General features: G+C 33.1%; 1 protein-coding gene across 4 annotated transcripts in view; it reads right to left on the bottom strand.

The window, feature by feature from the left end:
• Positions 1 to 20,586, bottom strand: part of LOC131430372 (myosin light chain kinase, smooth muscle-like) — a 1,014,414-nt gene that overhangs the window by 202,353 nt on the left and 791,475 nt on the right. For all 4 annotated transcript variants that reach the window (XM_058595295.1, XM_058595297.1, XM_058595296.1 and 1 more), the window contains one exon: positions 5,018 to 5,190. In XM_058595295.1, the coding sequence (XP_058451278.1) occupies positions 5,018 to 5,190 (173 nt within the window). The remainder of the gene's footprint in view (positions 1 to 5,017; positions 5,191 to 20,586) is intronic.

Here is a 20,586-nt window from a genome sequence, read left to right as displayed (position 1 = left end):
TTGAAAATAGTAAAATAGGGTTGATACCATTTAAATAAAAACGCATGTCCTCAGTTCTTATCCGTCAAACGATCATAAGCGGCCTTACAAAGATGTCATTAAAAAAACTATAATCTTTTTGTCTTTTTGCCTTTCTCATATAGAAGGGGTATGCAATCACTTGAAAAACCGACTAGTGAAAATTGACCCGGAGGGCTAAGTGTCATATACCATTCGACTCAGTTCATCGAGCTGAGCAATTTCTGTGTGTATGTATGTATGTGTCAAATAATCTCACTAGGCTTTCTCGGAGATGGCTGATCCGATTTTGACAAACTTAGATTCAAATGAAAGGTCTCGTGGTCCCATATGGAATTCCTGAATTTCATCCGGATTCGACTTCCGGTTCCGGAGTTATAGGGTAAAGTGTGTTCAATATTGTACACCGTCACTTAAACCGGCGAAACAAAAAAACGTAAAAAAATTTCTAAACTGGTTTCAAAACTACACAAATCGATAGTCATTAACAGTAGGTAACTAAACAAACCGATTCCGGCTATCCTGGTTCCCGGTATCTGGTTCCGGAAGTACCGGAAATAGTGGTCATATACAAGGTGAGATGAAAAAACTGCAACCAACTTCAGACTGCTGTCATTTCTAAACCGCTCGTCCCACAGCTGTCAGATTTATTCTAGTGACAGCTGATTATATTATTTACAAGCGCACAAAAGCATTTTGGTGGGAATTTTTCAGAAAAAAAGTTATTTGTGATGGAATTCAAGTGTGATAGTGTGATTGCTTTGCATTTGGCTGGAAAACCACAAGTGGCTATCGTTAGAGCCCTCCAGCATTTAAAAGTGAATAAATCTTTTGTGTCTCGTACCATCGCTCGTTACCGTGATACTGGTAGCGTAGCCCGACGTCAAGGAAGTGGACGAAAAAAAACAGCAACATCGGCAGAAATGGTTCGAAAAGTGAAGAAGCGAATTGAACGAAATCCGCGTCGCAGTGGCCGAAAAATGGCTCGTGAGCTGAACATATCGCAATATGCCATTCGGCAAATATTGAAAAATGAGCTTGGACTAAAGCCATTGAAGTTCCAAAAAGTGCAAGATCTTACTGATGCGCAAAAAAAAGTTAGACTCGAAAAAGCTAAAGAGTTGCTTCGCTTGGCCGAAAGTGGTGAACTGCCGAATTTGGTTTTCTCCGATGAGAAACCATTCGTTATCCAGCAGTTTGTAAACAAACAAAATGATCGTGTTTACTTGCCAGAGAGGTCAGCTGAAAATTTGCAACTTCGGTTGGCCACCAGAACTCAAAAGCCGGCCATGGTGATGGTGTGGGCCGCCATAACAGCCGATGGTCGCTCGCCGCTCGTATTCATCGACCGTGGGGTCAAAATAAATGCGCAAATCTATCGCGAAAATATTTTGGAGGGAGTTCTGAAGCCCTGGGCACGCAAACATTTCGGCCGCAGACCTTGGACATTCCAACAGGACTCAGCACCATCGCACTCAGCACGCGCCACCCAAGAATGGTTAAGAAATGAGGTTCCTCGCTTCATTTCCACCGCACAATGGCCACCAAAATCTCCGGATGCCAATCCGTTGGACTATTGTGCCTGGGGTATTTTGGAAAGCAAGGTTGGCACTAAAAAATACCAAAGTGTCGATCATCTCAAGCAAGCGCTTCGCCGAGAATGGGACAAAATACCGCAGAGCCACTTTCGGGCAGCGTGTGATGGTTTCATTGGCCGTTTGAAGGCCATAGTTCGTGCCAAGGGTGGCCAATTCGAACAAATCTAAACCGATTCTCAAATTTGATGTTATTTCCGACATTTTTTGCTTTCATTCAATAAAATTTAAAAAAAAATGAAAAAATTATGGCGTTTTACTTTGTTGCAGTTTTTTCATCTCACCTTGTATACCAAAATAGATCTCACTCACTTTTCTCAGCGATGGTTTGACCGATTTCCACAAACTTAGATTCAAATGAAAGGTCTTTCGGTCCCATACGGAATTCCTAAATTTTATCCGGATCCGACTTCCGGTTCCGGAAATATAGGGTAAAGTGTGTTCAATATTGTACACCGTCATTTAAACCGGCGAAACAAAATACGTTAAAAAATTTCTAAACTGGTTTCAATACTACACAAATCGATGGTCATTAACAGTAGGCAACTAAACAAACCGATTCCGGCTATCCTGGTTCCGGAAGTACCGGAAATAGTGGTCATATATACCAAAATAGATCTCACTCACTTTTCTCAGCGATGGTTTGACCGATTTCCACAAACTTAGATTCAAATGACAGGTCTTTCGGTCCCATACGGAATTCCTAAATTTCATCCGGATCCGATTTCCGGTTCCGAAATCATAGGGTAAAGTAGTAAAGTATCCGATTTCCGGTTCCGGAATTATAGGGTAAAGTGTGTTCAATATTGTACACCGTCACTTAAACCGACGAAACAAAATACGTAAAAAAATTTCTAAACTGGTTTTAAAACTACACAAATCGATAGTCATTAAAAGTAGGCAACTAAACAAACCGATTCCGGCTATCCTGGTTCCCGGCATCCGGTTCCGGAAGTACCTAAAATAGTGGTCCTATATACCAAAATAGATCTCACTCATTTTTCTCAGCGATGGTTTGACCGATTTCCACAAACTTAGATTCAAATAAAAGGTCTTCCGGTCCCATATGGAATTTCTGAATTTCATCCGGATTCGACTTCCGGTACCGGATTTATAGGGTAAATTTTTGAATAGAATACCACAGTATTATATGTACATGAGAAAAGCATCATTACACCACTAGGTGGATTAAAACAGGTTTTTTTTCTCGGAAATGGATGACTGAGCATTAATAAGAAGCATGGAAATGGAACATTGGTAAGAACAAAAACATAATGTATATTGTACACGCAGAAACACATACATACTTACATACATATATACACACATGCACACACGCACATATATACACATGAATACATATCTACATGTATTCCACAATCAAGCATCAGAACATTGAGTTACTATTTTATTCTAATAGATTCTAACGAAAACTAGTGTGCCAATAGCCATCTCATTAGTAGAGTCACCATGTTATTTTACCGATTACTCGACTTTCAATAAATGAATTGTGATAAAGCCGAATACAGAATCTTTGCCTCGTCTCTAAGAAGCAATAGCGCATAGCAGTAGTTCGTAAATTTTTCAATACTGATGTTTTAGCGAAGCAAAATACTGTTACTCTTGAAGTTAATCTATCAAACAGAGATAACAGATCTCACTCTAACTAATGGTTTTCGTATATGAAATGACCGATGGATTTGAGATGAATGGGGGTGCCGTTACCCAATTTCTATCTCTTCTATTGGTCGATCGTTAGTCCTGAGCTGAAACGGTGTCCATTATTACCGTTTTTGCACGCAGTTACTCTTACATTTCACTCACACATCATCTTACCCATCAGGTCCCAAACGATACATCCTCACAATATAAATAGGATGAACATCGTTTGACAGCTATCAGTGGTTTGCTCATTGGTTAAGACATTATTATTTTATTCTATTCTACAATATTCTATCTCATTCAAGTCGTTCCATATCTTATTCATTTAATTCAATTATGAAGCTCAAAGCTATCTTTATCTAATTATAGCTCTAATTGATTGTATGTGATGATGTTTGCAATACCGTCTAGCCCACCATCCAACGGGAGGGAAGTTGAATTAAATGATAAGATGTTAAATTATAAATATTTGTATTTAAACTTACGTTTTTGTTTGTTGAAAAAATTCATTTTGTTTTGTTTTTAAGAGTAAAATGATTTCTTTCGAAATAATTTGAGAGCTTGTTTCTGGCACGTTTTTCTTTGATTTATATATTTCTGGTAATTTCAATTACATTTATTATATTTCATATATATATATATATATATATATATATATATATATATATATATATATATATATATATATATATATATATATATATATATATATATATATATATATATATATATATATATATATATATATATATATATATATATATATATATATATATATATATATATATATATATATATATATATATATATATATATATATATATATATATATATATATATATATATATATATATATATATATATATATATATATATATATATATATATATATATATATATATATATATATACATATACACATACATAATGTTGATCTCTGTTTAATGTAAAAATAGTTTTGCTCTTGCCAAACGACAAAAATAATTGTTCCAGCTGATTTATTGATAAAATATATTATCTAATTATTGCGTATCAACAAAAGTAGATTTGATTTTTTTTTTGCAATATTATGTTCTGCCGTACCGTTATGTTAAGAAAAAAATAATTCATAATATCTGTGATCTTATTTGTGTAATGGTAAAACACAGTTTATTGTTCAAATTAAGTGTATCAGTTTTTTTATACAAACCAGAGCTGTTTTTTTTCAATCGTGAATGAAGAGAACAGATTTTCACGCATTTCAAAGGTGAAACTTTATCTGCTTATTTCCATTTCTTGGGGCTATTCAACAATCCCAGCGTAAGTTTTGATAATTAAAATAATATTAGAAAATGCATAACACGTTTTCTTCACAACAAATATTTGATACAGGTTACTTCTGTCTTGTACGAACTGAAAGGGCACCAAATATATATATATATATATATATATATATATATATATATATATATATATATATATATATATATATATATATATATATATATATATATATATATATATATATATATATATATATATATATATATATATATATATATATATATATATATATATATATATATATATATATATATATATATATATATATATATATATATATATATATATATATATATATATATATATATATATATATATATATATATATATATATATATATATATATATATATATATATATATATATATATACAAAACTCTATTTCAAATTGCAAGAAAGAGAAAAAATCACATATTTACCGAGACTTTAGTGAAACAGCGATCCATTCCGTACCGATTTCTTGCTATAATGAAATAAGCTCCGTCGTCGGTTGTTAGGGCTTCTTTTATAGAAAATCGGATAAAATCATTATGAATCTCTTTCATTGTCCTAGCAGCGTTGGTTATGTCTTTCGTGCCTTTCATCCATTGTACTGTAAGATAAAATCACAATTGCAATGATTAGCCGTAATAGAAAGGCGCCCGTGTACAAGAAAGTGTACGGGTGCAGAGTTCAGTTCGCTTACAAGTTTGTGCACAGGGCGATGTTTGCACAAAATTTGTGCGATTTTTGAGCAGAACGCATGCGATGTGTTTAAGTTCAGGTTAGATGTGCACACGTACTTTGATCTCGAGTGCGTTTACATTATAAATGAAATTACGAAATCACAGATTATTGTTCAAACCTGTTTTAACCCACCTAGTGTTGTGATGATGCTTTTCTCATATAAGTCATGTTCTCATAAATGTTACGTTCGGCTCAGATTGGCATTCGTTAAACTTAACCGACCTTAACAAATGGCTGAGAAATATAAATGAAGTTCAATCGTCAATAATTGATTCGATCAATTTCGAAGAGTTTTTGCCTTCCTCATATAGAAAGGCTACACAATCACTTTGAAAACCGTGTTGCGTTGCGTGTTTCAACGAACTAAGCAAATTCGACTCAGCTCGGCGAACTAAGCAAATGTCTGTGTGTGTATGTGCGTATGTATGTATGTATATGTGTATGTGACAAATAATGTCACTCGAGATGGCTGAACCGATTTTCGCAAATTCAGATTCAAATGAAAGGTATTGTGGTCCCATAGCGTGTTATAAAATTTTATCTTTTTCCGACTTCCGGTTTAAATCTATAAAAAAATGCACACTCAATTTTCTCGGAATTTTCGTAGCCGATTTTCCAAACTAACATGCAAATGAAGGGTCTTCGAATTCTTTGAAAAGTCTTCGAAAAGTTGACTCAGATCCGACTTCCGGTTTCGGTATTACAGTGCGATTAGTAGAAATTTTCAAATCTATGAGTATTTTTTCAAAAGCGAAGGCGAACCGAGGTGTACATTTTTATAAAACTTACTGGTAAATTCATCTAGTTGGTAGATCTTGTTTGTTAGTTGGTATATAAAGCTACTTTGGGACAATTACGGAAGAAGAAAACGGCACCGCCTAGCACACAGCGTGCTTTGTTCAATTTTGTATAGCGTGCAGGGTTGCCACATTTAAATCTGTATTAACTCGAACTATTGGTTAACTGTTGACAAATTAATAAGGTGATGGTAGTTTATACCAAAGAAAGTTTTTGATTTTATTCAAAAATTTATTATTATTTTTAATCTCGACAGTGATGTTTTTGAAAATAAAAGTAATATGAGAAAGGCACCATTACAACAATAGGTGGATTAAAAAAGGTTTTTTATGAAACAAATGATATTTACGTATAACTAAACAGCCGAGGATTCAAATCCAAAGAGCCGCATATAGCTCGCGAGCCGCTGGCTACCAAATCTTTGAATAACCTAATAGTAACCTTCAAAAGCGCCTAGAGCTTTAGAAATCGGTTCAAGCATTGAAGAACACTGCAATTTGTCGGTGATGTCACCTGTAAGATTATATCTCCCGAACCATACTCTACAACTCTTTTAAACCTGATCAATGACCTGATAATAGCTTTCAAATAAGCCTACCTTCTTAGAAAAAAAACGTTCAATGGTCCTTCGTCCAATACGTTGGATCGTTGGACGTCCAATTAATCGTTCAACGGGAGGCCAACACGGGACCTTCGTTTGACGATTTTGAAACGGACGGATTTTTCAAAGATATTACAACATCTGGATATTTTTACAAACTGGGCCAAAATACCTCTGTTACCCTACTTGTAGAATACTTCTACCTCGGGATGAAGGGGAAAGACACCTTGCAAGCGTATAGGTAATGTCAATAATGTGTGCGTAAAAACAAGTTTCATAATCTTTTTTCCGGATTGGATCAGATAAAACTATCATATAGTTGAAAATGAAACAAATCAGTCATTTTTGCCTATAATGGTAATTCAAGAAAAATAGGAACTGTGAACGAAACCTTTTCCTGTTTGCACTGAACATACATATTCGGTGGAATCAGCAGGAGTAGTACCGGCTGCATTACATGAGTGTAAGTGTCCCATGCTGTAATGGAAAAAAATGTATCATACCATTAAAGTTATCAGCTGATAGCTGCATCTTTCTTGTCAAATTATTCTGAACGCTTTTCATCAGGTGTAAGATCATACATGAACCTGTTTATATATAAATTTTGCGATGACAAAACTAACTGCACTTGTGATAGAGTTAAATGAATAGTGTAAAACGGGAATGATTTTTAATGTTATTTCGTATATTATATATTCAAAGCAGAGACCTTTCATCCAGTGGTGTATCTAAGGGGAGAGCAAAGGGGGAATTCGCCCCGGGTACCAAAATTTTAGGGGGGGGGGCGACAAAGTAATCCTTGGGACCTTTTTTTTTGCTCGCCCAAATCAGCTTTCCGGAGATGGAATTCAGCTTTGTTTTTTTTAGCTCAGTAAACCAACGATGGGGGCGGCAAATCTCTCTTATTTTGCCCCGGGCGCCAAATTTCCTCGATACGACACTTCACTACGTTTTCCAAGAAATGTTCTATAATATTCTTTTTGGTTCAGAACAAAATCTTCGACTATTGTTACCTATAACCTTCACCTTCATCACTTAAAAATTAACTTTGATTGTATCCATTGATATCCATACTACCCATTGCAAGTAGAAGAAATTGTACCATCTTCATTTTTGTGGTGTTGGGTGTAGATCTATAAAATACGTATCAAACATGAAGTATGTAATATACAAATTTCTAACACCAGGAAACTTGGTTTACTCTTGATCCTGAATGACTGCTTATTTTCTTTTTTATATGAAGTAAACTGCCATATTTCACATTATTTTTGTTGGGACAAAAACAAAAACAAAGCGTTCCATTATTATGAACAATTATTACGTTAGGTATGCTGCTCTTCAAACGCTCAACGACCAAAAAATATAATCACTTATCCACTAGTTTATCGAAATTCGTTGAGTCATCTTCGGGAAAAATGTGTGAATAGTCGTACGGGCCAAATTCCAATGCGCAAAACTAGTCATGATTTGGATAAAATAGTATATTTTCATGTTATGATAATACACCATGATTAAAACTTCTCAGAACTTCTCGTTGTTAGGTATAACTAATTATTGAAACATTAATTCAGTAAAAAGCACGACAAACTCCCTTTAATAAGAATCATTAACAATTAAAATATTATGTTTTTTTTTAAAAACGACGACGCCAAAAATAACGTGTTTACTTGCGTTCATTGCTCCAGTTTTGATTTTTTGTTTCAGAATTTAAACAATTAAACGAAATGCATCAAACCTCTTAAAAAGAAACTCTATGTCGAATTCTTGGAAATACCGAGGATCGATTTTTCCTTTTATGTTTTCAAAACATCGTTTGCAAAATCGTCTTTTTTAAAATAATTAGGTGAATCAATACAGCTTGTGTTGTTATATCTATTAAAAAATTAATCAAAGTGGTTGACCAAATTTGGTGTTCCAAATTCCCAATCGAATTTATTTTTTGGTTTACGCTAGCATTCGGAATATATATTATATATAGTACATTCATACAAAATATAATATTGATGTTTGTCAAATGAAATGCGTAGCCGTGCTTAGTCTCTTATGATGTCAATTTTCGGTTCATTATCTTTATGTTTATGTTATGTGTAATTTTCTATTAGCCGGTGGGTAGAACAACACTATTATTAAATGAATATGCTTCAGGATCAAGGGAACATTTTCAGTAATTTTTGCTTTTCAATGTCTACTTTTTGCCAAATACCCAACCGGAATTGTTCTCAGCCAGTTAGCTGCAAAATGTGATGTACCTAAATGAATTATACAACAAATCACTCGTAATCTCACTTTTCAATGGTATTATAATTCGTCGGAAATAGCTCGGTACCACTTTACTGTTATAAAGTAAATTTATACCTGGTACAAATAAAACCTTCTGGCCAAAACTAAAAGACGCCACTAAACAAAATGACGTTTTGCGACCCCAAATTTCCGGAATTTTTTTTCATCATTCTGTTTCATTCGAGTTTCCGCCTCCAGGTAATGATTCACCAATGCCAGACCCTGTCAGCTTGGAGCGAAATCAATCTTCAGTATAGGAACGCCATCACACGGCATCACATTCAACATATCATGTCAATTGTGTGGGTGCGCAGTGCTGCTATTTTTGCGCGCAAGAATTTGACATTTCTATTCTCTACTTCTATGTACGAGATTCGATGCGGACTCACCTGAGGGCACCGTGCTCGCAAAAAAGGATGTTGTCAATGATATATTCTGGAAATGTGAGAGCTGGATATCTTGTTAAGATGATGTCTTGGCCAATACGTAACCCTAGCAGAGTTACCATATTCACAGATTTTTCTGTAAAACCACAGATTTTTTTTGCCTATTTTGCCACACAGATTCTGAGCACAGAATACAGATTTTATCAAAATTCGAAGATTTTTACAGATTTTTATGAATATTTCATAGAAATGGCAGATTTTCAAAAAAAATTTCACAGATTTTCACAGATTATGACCGAAAATTTGCAACACAGATGTTACACAGATTTTTCAAATTGAAACTCAGATTTTAAAATGGGAACTCTGAACCCTAGCTGCTCTTTTAATGCCGTTAGTATGTTTGTCTCTTCCTCCTTGACATGCTAATTTTGCCGGGACACGCGCCATGTCGGTTTCTCAATGTGCAAACAATAACTCACTTTTAGCCAAAGTTCCAAAGATCGAATCATTGCGTGCAGAGTTGCACTGAGTCGTGATCATCATCCACACGTCAAATCATACGAAGTCACGAACCAAAATGATCGTCATTCAACGTTGATCGAATTCATGCCATGGGTAGCGTACGGCGAACACGAACAACAGTGACGCGAGAGTGGCAACACGCAGAGAGTAAAATATTTCGAATGAGAGAACAGAACGGTCATTCTCTGTTTGTTTTTAAAACGGTCTGTTTATAGTTTTATAGTGAATTGAAAATGATAATACTTTGATTTTCATAATCATTTTCTGACATCACATCATTGCGAATGCACTTTTATTTTCTTTCTAAGAACTAAGTCAAGCCGAGAAAACGTTGTCCTTGCAAATGATGATCACGACGGAAATTTTAAAAATTGATCGTCATTCTAAGATTTCAGTCATGTTGATTCGTCTCCAAGTGAGCATCAGACTGAACTGATGGAATATCTCTCTCAGTGAAACTCATACATTATTAATGACAGTACATGCAGCTTCTTAGTGAGAGAGCTTGCAAGAGAAACGATGCCTGTTGGAACGCTTGTGTCCGTCAGTGAATATTCTCTGTTTACGGATACTGGATGCAACCAGACCCTGTCAGCTTGGAGCGAAGTCAATCTTCAGTTCAGCAACGCCATCGCACGGCATCACATTCAACATATCATGTCAATTGTATGGGTGCGCAACCCTGCTATTTTGGCGCGCACGAATTTGACATTTTTCTCCCCTACTTCTATGTATAAGATTCGATGCGGGCTCGCCTGGGGGCGACATGCTCGCAAAAAAGGATGTTGCCAATGATTTGTTCGGGAAATGTGAGAGCTGGATATCTTGTTAATATGATGTCTTTGATGCAACACTGATTGCGTGTAGAGGCGAAATTCCAAATTGATATTTGTTTGGATTATTCTCATTTGTTTCAGTTCTTGAAAAATTCAGAGCTTTTCCTGAGCGCTTGCATATGTACCAAGCTTGGGAGCGTATGCCTGTTATGTCGTTTAACACTTTCGTATCGTTCAGGCAGAATACTAGCTTCGTTGATACAAATACTTTCCCCAGTACTGTGGGAGAAAGCTCTACAATTTCTGCATTTACTTTGTCCACTTCCTGCTGTTATTTCCGTGTTTTCCTTTTGGAAGATTATTATTCTGAGCAGCAAAGGGAAACAGATGAAGGATAATTGTTGTTCCAGATTATCCAGCCTTCTTGCTCAACAATCAATTGCAAGGGAACCAAACAGATAGCAAATAATGTACAGTAAGGAAGCACAAGAGAGTCGAAATAAATCAATTCGCAAGTTTAGGCAGTTCCATCCGCAGAACTTCAATCGTTTAGTGAATCTAGAGGATGTATTCAAACGATTTCTTTGAACGTCTGATCCTGTAATAGCATTATCGAATAGAGTAACAACCAACGTGAATGTACTCCATCTTCCCGATTATGCAGCTGAATTAACATTTTTAATTTTAACACGCTAGAAGACAGCAATACCTTATTTTAATATGTATAGCTAATAAATGTCTTATATGAAAGAGCATTTTTCAATGAAAAAACCCAATGTTTGAACACAATTTAAAAAATTGAAAAAAATATCTCCTCCGCCATTTTTTCTATAAACATGCTCGAAAGTATTTTCTATCAAATGAAAGAAACCGATTTTTTTTCGTTTGCTCCAATGTTAGATATAGCAGTTTAAAAATGATCTGTTTTTGAACTAGTTTTGCTCATAACTTCGGTTCAGAAAACGCTACCTGAATGCGCTAGTCATGAAAAAATTGGTTTCAACAAACTCTAAAAGATATTCAAAGACACCAAAATCGAGAAGTGAATATTAAGAAAGCTAGAGCAAAAAATCTGATTTTTTTAGGAACACCCTAAGTTGATCTATTAAAATAGCTGTAACCCTAAAACCGTTAGAGATACTCCAATAGTGTTTTCGGCAAAGTTGCTTGACATAAGTTTTCCTACAATTTTGCCGAAGAATGCAGTCCTCTATCTCAACACATACGGAAAATAATTTTTGGATCACCCTAATAATTAGAACCACCCTAATACCATATGCTTCAAAATATGGCTTATCTTTCACTGATCATTTGTTCCGAAGACATCATAGCTCTAAAGTATAAGGCTAAGCCACAAATGTTTTTGTCCCCCTAAATTGTGGATCCGGACCACTGTGCAATGATGCAAAAATGTAATTGCTGCCGTCACTATGGTACAACCAATCAAGACAATCGCATAATCTCAATCCGAACAGCTATTCGTCCTTTGTTCAACGTTTACGCAGAGAGAACGGACAACGAAAACAAAAGAAATATTGTTAGCGTCTACCGCATGTAGCATTTTGCACACCCCAATGCATGCGTTGGCATTGTGTGCGTGCGAAAGAATAATGAAAAACTCATTTATTTTTATAACTCGCACGAAATCTTTCGATAAAAATGTTTATCAGGCACAATTTATATACGAATCGATAGAAAAATTAATTATCTAGAATCGTATGTTCTTGGAATCCCCGTTTTGTGCCTGATAAACGTTTTTATCGAAAGATTTCGTGCGAGTTATAAAAATAAATGAGTTTTTCCTTATTCTTTCGCACGCACACAATGTCAATGCATGCATTGGGGTGTGCAGAATGCCACATGCGGTAGACGCTAACAACATTTCTTTTGTTTTCGTTGTCCGTTCTCTCTGCGTATACGTTGAATATAGATGAGTAGAAAATGTAAGTAAGTATTACTACTTTGTAAAATAATTTCTATTCGTGTTTCAGTAGCACCAGAAATCAGTAATGATTTTCATCGCTACTTTTTCGTAAACAAATTATGTTTGGATACAATATATGTCATGAGAAAATAAAGTATCATTTCATTGGCCAATGTGTAAGTTCAATTCGAATCTATCAAACTGTCATGATGTTGTTATTGCCATGTGTGCTGTGTTTGAATTTTTATAGAAACTGAAAATACTGCTCTAAGAGGGGCGAAGTTTTTTATAGTTATCTGAACATATACAGGTTTCTTATGAGACCGGCAGATATTCTCCCCAATCAGTTGTTGAATCCCGATAAAAAGCTTTCTTTGCGTCAATAAGATTGTAGCACCAGCCATGGTATAAATTTGTACGCTAAAAATCACCTTGGAAATCTGTTGAACTTGTTAACGGTTGGTAAAGATTCACAATGGCTTGAATTCGATTTACATTTCAGTCATAATTTATACGATTCATCTTGCATTGCAACATCATAACAACAGTTGATGCAGTCAAAAAAAAAAGAAATGTGAAGCAAGTTTGAATGATTTCTATCAGTTTATTAAAAATTTATGAGATATGTTAGAAAGACAGCATCACACAATGAAACAGCTCTGTTTTTTTTTTCAAACATTGAATAGATTGTAATTCTCAATTATATCCAAAACAGCGCTCATGGAAAATTCTTAGAAATAATTGACCTGTTCTAATTCAGTACTTAGAACGTGAGGATTTTCATATAATCAATATTATCATCGGAGTATTTAAGCTAAACTATAATAAAAGGCAACAAATAACTTCAGAAAATCTTGATATTATTAAGATGATCCTTGTTTGCAACGATGTTTCATCTAGTCGTGAACTCAATTTGATTTCTCAGAGGGAAATCGATTGAAGGCTATTGAAATTCAGATCGATAAAAACTCAGTTTTCACATTTCATTTCCATGTAGGTTTGTAAAAATTGATTTCGTCATCTACTATTTTCACACAAGTAATGGTTTGGATCATGATCAACTAAATCGAGCGAAATATGCGATTGAGTTTCTTTTCAAAGTCTTTCGATGTCATCTTTTCTTTCCAAGCAGCCTAATTTGCAGGGCAAAATCGATATCAATTCCTAAGTAATTACAAATCCACAACGATCCACTCTCAATGGTATAGTTCTACCAAACAGTGAGGCGTCGGCCGATTTTTTTTTCAATTCGGAATTGATCTACTTGTTTCCTGCTCCAAATGGTAAAAAGACGTATGGCTTTTCCATTGCAGAGCCCGCAACTCGTAAACGTGGTGAAAATTGTTCATCAGAATTTATTCAGAAAATATAAATTTATTATTATTTGATTTTTCTTGACTTGCAATCATTTGTAATAAATCTCTTGTAGATGAAACATTAGCGGATTGATGTTCTCCGCAAGGTAAAAAACGATAAGCCGAATTGAGAACCTTGCTCTAAAAAATATTTTTCTGCTGAGTCCGAATAGTTTTAAACACCTCATACAATTGCAGTACTGATAGTGCTGATGACAGGAAATTTTATAAGTGTAATGACAGAAGAGTAAATTGAAGTGAAGTATGAGAGAATAGAAACGAACTTTTTAGGGGGCCCGTAAATTCGAAGATTTAAAATTTTTTGTTTCTTAAATTAAAAATTTTTGTTTCGTAAATTCGAAGATTTAAAAATTGTTGCTCACAATGGACCATACCTTGAAACTTTTTGTTTTTTTTTGCTCCTACAATCCTTCAAGATAGAGGTATTTTCGAAGGGGGCCCGTATTGAAATCCCTTCGGACCCGGTTTTTTCTCTCGGCGGCCCTGCATCTGGGTGTTGAATTCTCTGCGGAGAAAACAAAGCTGGTCACCTTTTCAAGAAAGCATGATCCCGTACAGCTTCATATGACGGGAAAAATTATCGCGCAAGTTATATCTTTCAAATACCTCGGAGTGTAGTTTGGAATGCGATGGAATATGGATGCGTTTGCTTTCGTTTCACTGCAAACTCTCATATTATCAAACTTGAGCGAATTCAGCACCGTTGTTTGCGAATTGCCTTAGGCTGCATGTATTCGACACATACAATGAGTCTTGAAGTTCTGGCGAGAGTTCTTCCGTTGAAAGATCGTTTTTGGGAGCTTTCATCACGCCTCCTGATAAGATGTGAGGTACTGAATCCCCTGGTTATTAGTAACTTCAAAAGGCTAGTTGAGCTTCAATCTCAACCAAGATTCATGACAGTATATTTTAACCATATGTCACAGGAAATCATCCCTTCAAGGTATATTCCTATCCATGTCAGCCTCCTAAATATATCTGACTCAACTATATTTTTCGACACATCCAAGCAGCGCGAAGTGCGTGGAATCCCGGATCACCTACGCTCGATGGAAATCCCAAAAATATTTACAAGTAAGTTCAGGTATATTGACTCTGAGAAAATGAAGTCAAGAACCTGCATCTGTTTATATAACAGAGTTAGCAGCAGTGTTTATTATAGCTTGAGTGTAATCGTCACATTATCTCCCAACCATTATTTCCTCTTCACAGATAGTCTGAGTGGAGTTGAAGCCATTCACTCAAACATAACTGGCAAGAATGAGCCGTTTCTCTTGGGCAAAATAAAACAGTGCCTGAGCGACATATTGAATAATAATTAACAAATCACTATAGGATGCGTTCCAGCTCATTGCTCCATTCCATGCAATATAAGAGCCGCTTTTAACGAATTCTTCTTGGGATAAAGGTGATCTGGGTCGGTGGATGCATTCAATTATTCTTAAAATATCGACAAAGGCATGGTTCAGGGGACTGGATGTGAGTAGGGATTTCATTCGTGTGATGTCAAGACTCATATCCAATCGCTACACGTTATATGCACATCTCTTTAGGATTGGACTTTCCTAGACTAGTGCTTGTGGCGAAGGTTCTCGCGATATTGATCACGTCATTTGGACATGCGTGGAGTATCTTGATGTCAGATCTCAACTATTAAATTCCTTGCGTACCCAAGGTAGACTATCCAATGTCCCAGTTCGAGACATTCTTGCTTGTCGTGACCTTTTGAGAGTTAGTTCTGACTCCTACTGCGTCCATTAGTTCATCCAATAGCAAAATTTTAATAAAAATGATGTTCTGATAAAAACAAACTCAAAATAGGTTACGAAATCAACAACAAAATGTATAAAAATTTCAGCTAATTTTATAATTTATATTTAAAAAATAAGAGGAATATGTTTTATTAAACTCAAATCTTTGTGACTATATTAGTATTATATTAGAATAAGAATTATATGTAAAAGTGATGCAACGACGAAGAAATACTCAAATTGACATTGTTACACTAAGTACCATACATCTGAAACGTGTAGTTGGATCCGAATGAAAGTTAAGATATTCTTATGGAATTTTAACACCATTGATTTGAATCCAAGCTTGTAAACATCGGTTCATAGATCTCCGAGAAAAGTGAGTGGCTATAATACCTCAGTTGCGTCCTTCCATAACAATTTTTAAAGTGAATTAGGACAGTATTATTGGCTGTTCTCAGAAAAAACGTGCGATATTAATATTTTCTGTAGATATCTAAAGATATCTGATGTGAAATCTGAAGAGAAGGATAATGAAAAATCCGTAGATGTACGAATAAATGCATAAGGTTGGCTTCGTTGCTTACATATCCTTCCACCGAGAGTAACAGAAAGAAAGAAAGAAAGAAAGAAAGAAAGAAAGAAAAAATACAAACAATATAGGCATTGAAAGTTGCGCAAAACCTGCCGGCCAACGGTATCCTTTTGCTACGCTACGTTCGTATACACATACCAGCAACATTTGAGCTGAACTCTGCATAAAAGGATTCGGATAGTTGTGCTTGAACCGACGCCCGTTCAGTTGCATTTGGACTCGACATTCGTTCGCATCGTGAAAATCGCTTCGTTTGTTTTGTTCGAAACACAATGGGATTTCAAACAAAGAGAAGAAAGGCGAACAAAAAAAATGCCGTGCTCAGAGAATCAATAAAGAAGCGTAAAGCGTCAGGTAACTAGAATTATGTCTCTGCAACATTCGATTTTATTTGTGTATGTATGCATGTGTAAATTGAGATTGGCTTACTTTCGAGACAATCTGAAACGAGATACCATAGTTTCCGACGAAAATATGTTCCAAAATTTAGTAATAAAACATATGAATAAGATTAATTTAATTATAAAGTTATCTTTCTATTGTCATTCACGTTAATAAACCCACCTTGTGCTTCAAATTGATTCATTTCCATTTTACTTTAGTATGAAATCAAATGGAAGTAATTCATTATCCTTTTTGAAAACGAAATAAGTGATAAAAAATGGATATTGTAAAATATATCGAAAATATCGCCTGTTTCAGAAATCTCATGAAATCAATATACTCAAACTAGTGCATGCATACAACCACATTGTACTTATATATTTATTTAAATTTATATTTAAATTTATATTTATATTTATATTTATATTTATATTTATATTTATATTTATATTTATATTTATATTTATATTTATATTTATATTTATATTTATATTTATATTTATATTTATATTTATATTTATATTTATATTTATATTTATATTTATATTTATATATATATTTATATTTATATTTATATTTATATTAATATTTATATTTATATTTATATTTATATTTATATTTATATTTATATTTATATTTATATTTATATTTATATTTATATTTATATTTATATTTATATTTATATTTATATTTATATTTATATTTATATTTATATTTATATTTATATTTATATTTATATTTATATTTATATTTATATTTATATTTATATTTATATTTATATTTATATTTATATTTATATTTATATTTATATTTATATTTATATTTATATTTATATTTATATTTATATTTATATTTATATTTATATTTATATTTATATTTATATTTATATTTATATTTATATTTATATTTATATTTATATTTATATTTATATTTATATTTATATTTATATTTATATTTATATTTATATTTATATTTATGTTTATATTTATATTTATATTTATATTTATTTTTATTTTTATATTTATATTTATATTTATATTTATATTTATATTTATATTTATATTTATATTTATATTTATATTTATATTTACATTTATATTTATATTTATATTTATATTTATATTTATATTTATATTTATATTTATATTTATATTTATATTTATATTCATCGAACAATCGACAAAACGGCCGAGTTTTGAAGGATTATAATATTCGTTCCCATTATGATAATTTAGTTATACTTCATCCGTTTCAGAAAACATCGATTGTTCTTGTGTATCAGACAAATGCACAGAAGATTGTACCATGATTGGTGCAACAGATAAAACATGTGATGGGACAGGTAAGAGTTAATGTCTATTTTCATTTATGGTATGGATTCAATAAACGATATGAATTTATCTAAGCATTGATAGAACGATTTTAGATCACTGAAAAACTTTTTTCAATAAGTAAAAAATTTATTGCATAGATATTATGGAAGAAAAACTATTATCCGTTTTAGGATTCAACGATTGTGATTGTTCGTCCTATGAATGCGCTGAGGATAGCTTTGTGTATCATTCAACGGTTGAAATGTATGATGGCACAGGTAAGATTTGTTATCTCGTATACATAATCGGTAGAAAATTTGAGATTGTCAGATTGCCTTACTTTCTTCATTCACATGGAATTCATGCATGATTTACTTTAAAATCCATGTGTGTTCAGTGAACTATTGTTTCCCTGAATGCATCTTGAATTCTATGTGCTGGAACCCACCTGATGGGTCGTTTGAGAAGCGCACGTCAGACTCGTGTAAAACCTTCAGAAGAAAAGTTTCCCTTAAGTGACTTGGGGTGGTTAACCCCAAATCCCTCGTTCTTGTAGTGTCTTAATATAAGAAAAAGTATTGGTATAGATCACTAAGATAACTCAAAAAAATAATTATCTTGTTTTGAAAAGATCATATCAATGTATACCAATTTTTCCTCGAATTATTCTTATTATATATTGTTTGGATTTATCAAGCTCAATGTCTTCGACTACTTCTTGAAATAATCACCCAAGATTTATTATTAACAATTTAAAAAAGTGTAAAACTGTATCTGGTGGAAAGTTTATCTGGTTGTTTCGATTATAGAGATACCCTTGCTCTCAATAACCTCATTGCGAGTTTAGTAGCTAAATGATTAGTATTTCCGTTTGTTTAAAGGTTTGGCTTTTTGTCTGTTGGTGACCATACCATCATGGTTTCATTAAAAACAAACAATAACAGCTAGTTATACCTACTCTATTTGCTCTATTTGCATCGAACACTAAAAACGTTAATAAAGCAAAGTCTTTGCATTATATTCATTTTGTGGAATTTGGCCTTTCTGTTTCAACAGACTTCGCAGCCGAATCTTAGTGTACAGAATCATTGCATGGCTAGTACTATGGATCCTACTGACACTAAGAATCCTTCCAGGTCGGGGCTCGACCATACGACAACTGGCTTATAAGACCAGCGTCCTGTGCATTTAGCCGCCAACCCGGGACAAAAACGTTAATAAACTAATGTTATTTTCGCTTGATGCCAATCATAACTCAGTTTCCGCCTTAACTGCTGTCAAATCATCTGTTAGCAGCTTCGAAACTAGCACAAATCTCCAAATACCACGGGGAACGTGCCATTTGAGCCAATTTGTTCTGATTCCTGATTATCCCTTTGCTAAGTGCGAAACCAACACAGTTTCGTGAAAAGTGTTTGTTTAATTAAGTACCCTGAGCCTGTATTAGTTTTTTCACTACTACATAAACTACATAAAAAAATCGAACTACATAAGAAAAATCATTAAATGTAAACTACATAAGAAAAATCATTTAAAAAGACTAGGTTTCAATAACAGAAATAGACTACTAACAAAATTCTAGTCTAAACGTTTCCACTGCTTTTGGTATCTGAGAGACCGTATACTCCTGTCAATGGTACTGATTAAGATGTGTTCAATAAAAAATCAGCATTACCCATCCAAGCAAAACAATTAAAACGATTCTTGGCTCTCAATTATGATATGCCTTTTTCAATATTTCCATCTGAATGATATTCAGATGAATATTATGTAATCATACGCATCCTATAATATTTGAAATCGTATAAAAATTAAGATAAATTTATATTCAACTGGTAACAGTAGTATTACTTTTAAGACGTATTGAAAACAAAATCATCAATACGTACTGCAATGGACTAGACATCAATGAATAAAAAATGTTTTTTTAATAGAATCTACCGACCAAAGCTCCTCGTCTAATCATCTAAGTTCTACACTAGAATCATCCGACAGGTAATTTCACACACTAACACACTAACACACACACACACATATATATATATATATATATATATATATATATATATATATATATATATATATATATATATATATATATATATATATATATAGTATGTATATATATATATATATATATATATATATATATATATATATATATATATATATATATATATATATATATATATATATATATATATATATATATATATATATATATATATATATATGTATGTATGTATATATATATATATATATATATATATATATATATATATATATATATATATATATATATATATATATATATATATATATATATATATATATATATATATATATATATATATATATATTTCAGTAGAAATTCGACACATACAAGACGGGTTCATCATTTTGCATCAAAAAAACACTCTAATTGGCACTCGTTGAATGGATATAGAATTGTAGAACCAGACTATCTCTTGGCGTGGGCCTGGAAAATCGCCGCTAAGCATTCTAAGACTTGTGAAAACTGCGATTTATATCCAATTGCTGAGTCCGCTTCTTGTG

The sequence above is a fragment of the Malaya genurostris genome, chromosome 2, assembly GCF_030247185.1.
Source record: "Malaya genurostris strain Urasoe2022 chromosome 2, Malgen_1.1, whole genome shotgun sequence".
NCBI classification, from domain to species: Eukaryota; Metazoa; Arthropoda; class Insecta; order Diptera; family Culicidae; genus Malaya; species Malaya genurostris.
The sequence above is the reverse complement of the archived record's forward strand: the minus strand, read 5'-3'. Positions and strand labels throughout refer to the sequence as shown.